General features: G+C 36.1%; 1 protein-coding gene across 11 annotated transcripts; it reads right to left on the reverse strand.

Moving 5' to 3' along the window:
- Window positions 1-1,014: 1,014 nt before the first annotated feature.
- On the reverse strand, window positions 1,015-10,219 carry LOC311093555 (C-type lectin domain family 6 member A-like). Of its 11 annotated transcripts, none has more exons than XM_084131046.1 (9): window positions 9,969-10,153; window positions 7,609-7,980; window positions 7,424-7,478; window positions 4,586-4,648; window positions 4,391-4,432; window positions 4,009-4,254; window positions 3,723-3,877; window positions 2,396-2,505; window positions 1,016-2,282 (listed from the first exon to the last, which is right to left on the reverse strand). In XM_084131046.1, the coding sequence occupies exons 7-9, from the start codon at window positions 3,798-3,800 to the stop codon at window positions 2,108-2,110; spliced, it is 363 nt and encodes a 120-aa protein (XP_083987172.1). In that variant the 5' UTR covers window positions 3,801-3,877; window positions 4,009-4,254; window positions 4,391-4,432; window positions 4,586-4,648; window positions 7,424-7,478; window positions 7,609-7,980; window positions 9,969-10,153; the 3' UTR covers window positions 1,016-2,107. The 11 variants fall into 11 exon arrangements, with proteins under 11 accessions (XP_083987174.1, XP_083987172.1, XP_083987173.1 ...); XM_084131047.1 differs by lacking the exon at window positions 9,969-10,153 and having other exon boundaries at window positions 7,609-7,785; window positions 7,881-8,618; XM_084131048.1 differs by lacking the exon at window positions 9,969-10,153 and having other exon boundaries at window positions 1,015-2,282; window positions 3,979-4,254; window positions 7,609-8,619.
- Window positions 10,220-10,562: the final 343 nt, after the last annotated feature.

A 10,562-nucleotide genomic window follows, 5' to 3' on the forward strand; every position in this document is an offset into this window, starting at 1 on the left:
TCACACAGTATACCCAGAATACAGAGACCTCCGAGGGCAAAAACCAGAGAAACAGCAAAAACAATCAGAAGAATTTTAGTCCATTTAGGTTTAGGAGGACGAACTTCCCTCTCACTGTCTTGCTCTTCAGTGGAGTTATCTGTGATTGAAAATTTGATGAGATGAAGGGTTAGGGTTAGGGTTAGGCTAAAAACCCTTATGATAAATCCAAATCTGACGTTGGAAAATGGCGACTTCTGCATTAGGTAGGCCTACATCTTTCCATGAGGGACAATTTGGCCATGCATGACTTGTCCCTCTCAATATCTATGGTGATTACATCCCTATATATAACATATATTCTATTTTATATATACACACACACACATATTAAACATATATACTTAACAAGAAGCTAAACATTTCATATTTGACTACTGTTTTAAGAGAGGAATGTTGAATGACCAACAGTAATATCCAGAGATACAAGCTACTCAACTTATGATATTTCACCGTTTTGAATTTAAAATATGCTATCATACATTTGATTCATGTAATTCATAAGTAAATGTGCACTGTAAAAAAATTGCTGTAGTTATGCAGCTATTTGCCAGTAACTTACTGTAGATTTAAATTGATGTTATTTACTGGCAACAGTTTGTTCAAAGTTAAATGAACATTAAACATTAACAAGTCTTTGTCTTTACAGAATAAAACTATAAAATAACAATCTAATCCAAAGAATTCTGGGAACCAGAAATCTTCATCAACCTTTTTCTGTTTTTTTTTCCTTCAGATTTTGGTTCCCAGAATGCTTTGCATGAGGCTGTTATTTTAGTTTTATTCTGTAAAGATAACTTTGTTATTTGTTTTGACTTGTTAATGTTTAATGTTCATTTAACTTTGAACAAACTGTTGCCAGTAAATAACATCAATTTAAATCTACAGTAAGTTACTGGCAAGCATCTGCCAGTAATACTGTAATTTCTACAGATTTTTTTTACAGTGTGACTGGATTCCCCAACCACCCGCAGTCCACACGCGAAAAATCTATGGCTCTGCTCGAGCCGCCTAGACAGATGTGTGACATTTTAGCATAAAAACTAATAAATTCACCAAAAGACTATTCACTATTAGTGCACTATTCATTTTGTAGGCTACCTAATATTCTAAGATTAGAGTAAACTTTATAGTTACACAATAAAAATCGTAGTAGTTGATAACATGACGCACTGAGAGTTCTAATCACAACTGTGTGATTGTACGCTTTAAATGGTTAATTATCAAATGTAAAATATATAATTGTTTGTCTTTTGGAAGCTGCATTTGGCTCAAAAATCTGAGGGCGCACATGCCCCCCTTGGGTTGAATAGGCATGACGCGTCTGAATGCAATGTAGCCTATGTCACATTGGACAAAAGAGGCTGTCAAATGGCTGTGTAATTGTTGAAAGAACTCACAAAAAAGAAAGAAAACATAAGAAAAACATAAGTTACTGCAGTGCTAGAAATATACATTTTTATACATACTGATAACACATCATCGGCCTTACTTTTGTATTGAGAGCAGGTTTCACCTGAAGCAACTGTTGAAAGTATGAAACTAGTATTTTCATAGATTGAATCCATTTCATGAGCCTGACAGAAGACCTGTCCACTGCGTCTTTTGTGCTGCTTGAGTTTGTTGAGAATAAGGAAGTCACATAAAATGTCACTCTTATACAGACATACAGGCAGGAAATAATGAATTTATAGGTTCGAATAAAAAAAACAAACAAAAAAAAAAAACACCTAAAGGTCAAGCACCATATGTAACATATGGACAGGACAATATTGCACTTATATGAAGAGGAAGTGTATAGGGTTTATATGACCAGTGATCCCCTACTGGTAGATGCTGGAACTGCATTATTATCAGAACAATATTCTCATTTGACAGCATTTATAGTTGTGCATTCTGACTTTTTATTTTATTTTGCATATGTTATATTAATAGCAAAAATGTATCATATTATAGTAGATGTTTGACCCAGAACCCTGCATGTGTGTAATGTCTTTTGTTTCACAACAGTTGGTTTGAGTAAATGACAGGGTGCCAACTTTTGGGTGAACTATTCAGGAGGGATGAATTAAACCGCTGCTGCAGCTTCACACACAAATCTTTTCTCTTGGAAACAGAAAGCATCTGTCCAGAAATCCGTCTCTCCCATTTTATGTCCCAGACTAGCACAGTCTTCACCGGCAGGATGGCCTTCAGTCCAGTTATCAGGCTCTCTGACTCCATCCTCTCGTTTCATCCAGAATCTGCAGGATGAAAAAAAAAAAAGGTTCTGTTTGGCAGCAACCTGCTAATAATTATTGAAGTATTGTTAGTTTTAATGCAGAGGTTGTATTGTCAAGATTAATGAAGCTCTTACTCTGCTGAATCATTTAGTGGCTGATTGTTCACCCAGACCCAGTGTCCCTCAGTGTCCAAATCATTAAGACCAATCCAGTGCGTCACTTTAACTTTAGAGGTCAGAAAATCCTGATGGAGAAAAACATGTTTTTGTCTTGTGACATATTATAATACACATAAGGTTTGGAGCAGAGAAATGTGTAGCCTAATATTTAATGTCAGTGGGAAAACAAAATTGACTATTTATTGGATTTATTGAGAAAGATTAATCGGGGCATGTTTTTCTAAATCATTTTTATTTATTTTTATCTTTAAAAATAACATGAATAACTAGCCTGACTTCGTCATACTCATATTCTAGTCAGAATGTGAGTCTGATACCGCTCCATAGAGATTTGATTATGGGGCGTGTCTCAACCGAACCAGGAAAAAAAAAAACTCTGCACTCAATTGGATAGACCTACAACCAATCAGAGCAACCGAGTAAATGACGCATGTTTTTCATTCAGATTTTCAACCAACAAAATGTCGTGGGCGCGGCTCTCTGTTCCTCTTTTAAAATGAATGCTATGTGGATATCTTCTATAACAGACGCGATGGCGGAATCTACACATGATGTTTCATAAACAAAGTTCGGGAGGAGCACGTACAAATAATCAATCCAATATCAACTTGTCATCAAACAATACCATGTCTAACGTTACCGAGGAAGCATATTCACTCTGTCAACTTACCTAACACTCCTTGACAGTTTTTCAGCATCCCTCGGTCTCAATTCTCAAATCTCAATTCTCCTGCTGCAGTCGTTTGTTGTAAACTAATTCAAATCAAGCGCTCTTTGGTGACGTGGGTGATCACTAACCGCAGATCATCTGTCCATCACTGATTAAAGCCCGCCCTGGCAATTTGATTGGCTCGGCCTTCTAGGAGCCGAGCATAATTACTCCTCAATGGATCGAGTCCAGACCGAACTTCCCGACCAAAAAATGTTGTGGGCTGGGTTCGGGCTGGCACCCAGGCTAATGAATAACATGCTCCACTACTGAAACTACTTTCTTTTTTTAGATATCATGCATCAAATTTAAGGCTTTTGAAATGTTTGCTCGGTGAACAAGCCAAGAACAAGTCTTTTGCACAAGATGCACCCAATCTTCTTAGACCATCAGAGACTAAATTTAACCATGATCATCAGCTTGAGGAAAAAAATATTGTTATTTCTTTCTCTACTATTCTATAGTAGCCAAATCTATATTATACTGTACTTGGCATTGTGTAAAGCAAATGTAGTCACACTGACAAATTGTAATTAATTTACTGTAGATGAAGTGTTGAAGTGCATAACACACCTGCTCTGCTTGGCTGTTTATGATCACTAGATGTCCTCCTCGACTCACACAGTGATCTCGACTCTGTGTCCAGTTCATCTTGACCGTAGAGAAGTAGTAGCACTTTCCCCCAGAATAAATCCAGTTTACGGCACAAAGTGCACAACCTGTGCTGGCTTTTGAGAAAGAGAGACAATTCAGTTATTCATTATTTCACTCATTTTTAGTAATTGTGCTTATTTATAGTACAGTATGTGTGTAATGAATGTCTTTTAACTTTGCACAAGACTCAAATCTGAAGACGTACGATGTAATCTGTTCTACTTTCTAAGTGTGTCCTCATGCTGGTTGTGGAGCGCATCAAACTTTTCTTTGTAATCTGAATGACAAGGCCAAAAACAAACACAATCAGGATGAAAATGATCCATTCTTCAGAACACAATACTCTTGAAGTTAATCAAAGTTTGGTTCAGTGTGCAGAACACTTTGTCTAAGCCTGTGTCATGGGTGTGAAAGAGAATTGCAGTCTGGTGTGGTTGTCTGTGAGCCATGACTGGTACAGCAACAGTGAAAATATGAAAAAGGAAGAAAACAAATGGTTGGAGAAATGTGTTCAAATGACTGACTTGTATTTACAGAACAAAAAGAACTGTGATACAATTTGATATATGAATCTGAACTTAACTTACTGGTGTAGTTGGCTGTAAGTTCCTCAAGCTCTCTTTCCATGGCTGGTACAGAAACAGAACAATTGGTTGAGACTAACTTGTATTTCCTCAACAAACAAAACTGTAATTAAACAAGTTAAATTAAAACGGGTTCAGAATTAGAAATAGCACCTCTTGGTCTGTGTACGGTATACAACTGAAACTAACACAACTTACTGTCTTTAGCGCTGAGACGTTCTCTAGCTCTGGTGTAGTTGTCTGTAAGCTCTCTCACCATGTCTGGTACAAAGATGGTTATGAAGAAAGGAGAAAACAAGTGGTTGGAGAAATGAGTTCAAAGTGTGTTGAAATGAGCTGATGGATTTAATCTAATTTGCTGCGCAGCTGAGAAACAGATTCTACGCTCAAAAGAAAACAAAAGAATATCAAAGTGTGATTGAGATAGGAATAGAAGTAGGCCTACTAAAGATTATATGCTCAAAAGAAAACAAAAGAATATCAAAGTGTGATTGAGGTAGGAATAGAAGTAGGCCTACTAAAGATTCTATGCTCAAAAGAAAACAAAAGAACATCTAAGTGTGACTGAGGTAGTGATAGTAGCTTCATCGACGGGACACCATCACCTTACTTCAGGGAAGTATTGTATTGTATTGTATTTTTAACAACTGCAAGTTGTTTAAATTGTCCATGATAAAGAAGTTCATATTAAGTATTTCCACGACAATATATATATATATATATATATATATATATATATACAGTGGTGGTCAGAATTAATGGCACCCCTGGTAAATTTGATAAAAAATGGCTGTCAAAAAATAAATCTGCATTGTTTATCCTTTTGATCTTTCATTCAAAAAAATTGCAAAAATCAAACCTTTCATTGAAGTAAAATAATTGAAAGTGTTGGGTAAATCACATTATAAAATAAATGTTTTTCTCCAAAACATGCTGGCCATAATTATTGGCACCCTGTTATTAAATACTTTTTGCAACCTCCTTTTGCCAAGATAACAGCTCTGAGTTTTCTTCTATAATGCCTGATGAGTTTGAAGAATAACTGACAAGAGATCAGAGACCATTCCTCCATACAGAATCTCTCCAGATCCTTCAGATTCACAAGTTCATGTTGGTGCTTCATCTCTTCAGTTCAGCCCACTCATCTTCTATGGGGTTTAGTTTAGGGGACTGGGACGGCCATGGCAGAAGCTTCATTTTGTGCTCAGTTACCCATTTTTGTGTTGATTTTGATGTTTGTTTTGGACTGTTGTCCTGATGGAAGATCCAACCACGGCCCATTATAAGATTTCTAACAGAGGCAGACAGGTTTTTGATTTTTTATCTGTTGGTATTTGCTAGAATCCATAACACCATGTATCTGAACAAGAAGTCCAGGACCTCCAGCAAAAAAATAGGCCCACAACATATACTGTAAGATCCAGCAGTATATTTAACTTTATGGGGTACTTTTTATCCCTGTTTGCACCAAACACATCTGGTGGGTTTGCTGACAAAATTCTTTTTTTCATCTGACCACAGAATCCGGTCCCTTTTGAAGATCCAGTCGTGTCTGACGACTGAATATGTTGGAGTTTATTTTTGGAGGAGCGAGGAGGATTTTTCTTGAAACCCTCCCAAACAACATGTGGGGATGTAGGGGTTATTTGATTATTATTATTTTTTTGGCTTTCTGACTCCAAGACTCAGCTAATCTCTGCAATTCTCCATCTGTGATTATTGGAGAGTCTTTGGCCACTCAAACTTTCCTCCTCACTGTGCATTAAGACAATATAGACACATGTCCTCCTCCTGGCAGATTCGTAACATCTTTAGTTGATTATAACTTCTTAATTATTGCCCTGATGGTCAAAATGGGGATTTTCAATTCTTTATCTATTTTCTTACAGCCACTTTCTATTTTGTGATGCTCAACAATCTTTTGCTGCACATCAGAACTATATTCTTTGGTTTTACTCATTGTGATGGATGATTAAGGGAATTTGGCCTTTGTGTTTCCTCATATTTAAACTCCTGTGAAACAAGTCATGCTGGACAATGTCATGTTCCTAGTCACCCTGGTGTGCTAAATACAGGTAAATATTAATGAGAATATACTTCAGAGATATTTTACTCAAAAAAATCTAGGGGTGCCAAAGCTTGGAAAATGTAGTGAGCTAAGCTAGCAGTTACTCTGCATTAAATTAAGCTTCACTATGGCAAAAGTAGTTCACTACATCTAAGCTATTTTTTAAAATTACATTTTTATATTGAACCAACTTCATTCCAAATCAATGCTATCTCAGTGATCAATAAAACTGTAAGTCAAACAGATAGGCAGGCATAATTGTTCAGTTCAGTTGTTTATTCAACAACTGTTCCAAACCAATTTGGCAACAAAAACAAACAAACAAAAAACGTGATCCACATAATAACAAAACCAGGTGTCGAGAATGTGTGTGTATTCATCTGTATGTGTATGTATGCATATGCACATGTGTTTGCCTGGGTATGCACAATTTAGACTTGGGCACATTTGCAGGACTAACTAAGTTAATTTAAAACTCAACTCAGTTCAAACCACAATAGCAAAAGAATTAAGACCAGGGGCCTGTTTCAGAAAGGAGGTTAAGTGAAAACTCTGAGTATGTTAACCCTGAAATGAGGGAAACTCTGAGTTTTCTGTTTCAGAATGGGAGGTATGTTAAACCTGAGAAAGCAGAGTAAGTCAAGCCCGTTTCTGAAAGAGAGGTAACTTATACTCAGAGTCAGTTACCATGGTAACTTACTCTGTGAACCTAACCTGGTCGGGAGCAGGTTTTCTTTGGTAAACCCAGAGTTTCTATCGGTCTCCTCCCCTTTTTTAAAGGGGAAGCGGTGTTTAAACACCTCATTCATTCTTTCAGTACATTTTTATTAATACAATTAATAATTTATAAGATGAAGTCTATATAACTCCTTAACACTGAAAATGCAGTAGTAGATTAGAGTTACATAATGTAGTTCTAAACAAATTCTACAGAATTAAACTGTGGCATTTACTGAAAATCACTGAACTGTTCATCTGTGCAACAGAAGTTGATGGACCGTCCTCCTGCTGTTCTTCCACACTCTGAGGGAGGGAGAGATAAGAATACCCGTTTATACTTAGATTTAAACTTAGATTATCCACATAAAAATGTGAAAAAATCTGAATGGGTAGATTGATTGATTGATGTGTAGACACATAATATTAACATTACCTCTGTAGGCCTCTCTGTGGCAGCAGAAACTCTTTATCCCCATGTGATGAGCATTTGGTTGAGGACACTTTATAACACTATTTGTCATAATTTCTGGTGTATTGAGTAGGCGACTTACAACTGCCTGGGGTTCTGTTGGGACAGGAGGCTCCAAAAGACAGATATTACCATCAGAATCTGTTAGGACCAACAAAAATCCTAACCCAAAGTAAAATAAATGGAAATATCAAAAATAGCCTATCTAAAAAATTACACATATGTAAACCTCTTACATTTTATGAAGGCCCTTGGATCTTTGGGAGTGACTGGCTCTGAAGTCCCTCCTGGATTTCCCTCAGCCAAAAATGCTGCTGCACTGCTAGACACTGGATGCTATTTAGTTATTTAATATGTCAAATGTTTGTAAAGTCAGGTAGCCTACACCCATGATATGCTCAAGCCTTACTTGATTGAATTATGTTTTTATATTTAATTTTCAGCTGCTGCCATGTTCTTTTAATGCCTTTAGGATTGCTCCACATGATTAAAATTAGGTTGAATAAAATACTGTTCTTCCAGTTTCACCTCTGATATTATAACAGTTGGGTAAGTTACTCTAAAATAGTTATCAATGTTATCTTCAACAGTGTAATTAGATTAATTTAATAATTACTATCTTTAGAAAGTATTGGTCTACTTATTACTAATTACTAAATCCTCAACCACTTGAACAATACAAGGAGAGACAAGAAACTGCACTTTTATTGCTTTCAAATAAACAATATACAATTGCATGAACTATTCTTCAATTGACCAAAGTGTAGAGAGAGAAAGTTACATAAAAAATATACCTTTTTAAAAATGTATGTTAAATCCACTATTGTTTTATACAGAATTGTTCTCTATAGTCTATGCAGTAGCCTATTTAATGTAATTACATCAGATTTTATTTTAAATTACAGAAGAATTAAGAGTTATCCCTTTAATTAAATCACAATATTTAGATTACTTGGTAATTAATTACACCCAACACTGTATAACAGTAATTCCTCTTTTTGTTTGGTGCTGTTGCCATGGTGACTTGTAATATCTGCGCTCCATTGATAATGGCTTTTTATAGTTGTGGTGCACGCGCTTAACTCAAGAGTAGGTCAACTCAAAGTTGATTGAACTAACTCATTTCAGCTGTTCTGTAACCGAAAACTCAGAGTTTCCCATCTCAGGGTAAGTCAACTCAGAGTTCAAGTTTTAACTCAGAGTTGGTTGAACCTCCTTATTGAAACAGGCCCCTGCTCCAAACAACATGGCAAAAAAACAACAACAAAAAAACATGTCCTCTAAATCAGGGGCCTGTTTCAATAAGGAGGTTCAACCAACTCTGAGTTAAAACTTGAACTCTGATTTGACTTACCCTGAGATGGGAAACTCTGAGTTTTTGGTTTCAGAACAGCTGAAATTAGTTAGTTCAATCAACTCTGAGTTGACTGACTCTGAGTTAAGCGCGTGCACCACAACTATAAAAAGCCATTATCAATGGAGCACAGATATTATGAGTCACCATGGCAACAGCGCCAGACAAAAAGAGGTCTTCATATTTCTTCACATTTTAATTACTGTTATACAGTGATGGGTGTAATTAATTACCAAGTAATCTAAATACTGTAATTTAATTAAAGGGATTACTCTTAATTCTTCTGTAATTTAAAGTTAAATCTGATGTAATTGTATTAGACTATAGAACAATTCTGTATAGGCTATTTAACATACATACATACAGCTTAAGCTAAACATTTAATATTTGACTTCTGTTTTATGAGAGGAATGTTGAATGACCAACAGTAATATCCAGAGATACAAGCTACTCAACTTATGATATTTCACCGTTTTGAATTTAAAATATGCTATCATACGTTTGATTCATGTAATTCATAACTAAATGTGACTGGATTCCCCAACCACCCGCAGTCCACACACAAAAAATCTATGGCTCTGCTCGAGCCGCCTAGACAGATGTGTGACATTTTAGCATAAAAACTAATAAATTCACCAAAATCCTATTCACTATTAGTGCACTATTCATCTGTGTGATTTGTACACTTTAAATCGTTAATTATCAAATGTAAAATATATAATCTTTTGTCTTTTGGAAGCTGTATTTGGCTCAAAAATCTGAGGGCGCACATGCCTCCTTGGGTTGAATTGGCATGACGCGTCTGAATGCAATGTAGCCTATGTCACATTGGACAAAAGAGGCTGTTAAATGGCTGTGTAATTGTTGAAAGAACACACAAAAAAGTAAGAAAACATAAGAAAAACATAAGTTACAGCAGTGCTAGAAATATAAATTTTAATACATACTGATAACACATCATCGGCCTTACCTTTGTATTGAGAGCAGGTTTCACCTGAAGCAACTGTTGAAAGTATGAAACTAGTATTTTCATAGATTGAATCCATTTCATGAGCCTGACAGAAGACCTGTCCACTGTGTCTTTTGTGCTGCTTGAGTTTGTTGAGAATAAGGAAGTCACATAAAATGTCACTCTTATACAGACATACAGGCAGGAAATAATGAATTTATAGGTTCAAAAAAAAAAAAAAAAAAAAAAAGGTCAAGCATGACAACCCATACTCAGAATTTGTCCTCTGCATTTAACACAATCTAAGATAGTGCACGCACATCAGGCGAAGTGAGTAGCACACACACACACACACATATTGCTGTGGCGCTCAGGGAGTGATTGGGTGTTAGGTGTCTTGTTCAAGGTCATTTCCTGCCGGCATTGAGACTCAAACCTGCAACCTTCGGGTTACCAGTCTGATACTCTAACCATTAGGCCACGACTGCCTCATGTTTGAATGTTTAAATATGTCATAGCTTCTATAAAAAGATGTAAAATTATATGTATGTATTCTCCAAAAGAGAAGAATGAGGCTGTCTACTATTGCTTTACAAGTACATCCTCAACATTAAG

This window comes from Abramis brama (genome assembly GCF_963993115.1).
Source record: "Abramis brama genome assembly, chromosome: 12".
Classification (NCBI taxonomy): domain Eukaryota; kingdom Metazoa; phylum Chordata; class Actinopteri; order Cypriniformes; family Leuciscidae; genus Abramis; species Abramis brama.

Excerpts from the sequence above, each read along its gene's own strand:
- LOC311093555 (XM_084131048.1), bottom strand. The coding sequence starts at position 3,800 with ATGAACTGGACACAGAGTCGAGATCACTGTGTGAGTCGAGGAGGACAT. Across the intron at positions 2,506-3,722 it reads TAAACAGCCAAGCAGAGCAG|GATTTTCTGACCTCTAAAGT; the intron begins GTGTGTTATGCA and ends TTTCTCCATCAG. Across the intron at positions 2,283-2,395 it reads CCACTAAATGATTCAGCAGA|ATTCTGGATGAAACGAGAGG; the intron begins GTAAGAGCTTCA and ends TTCATCCTGCAG.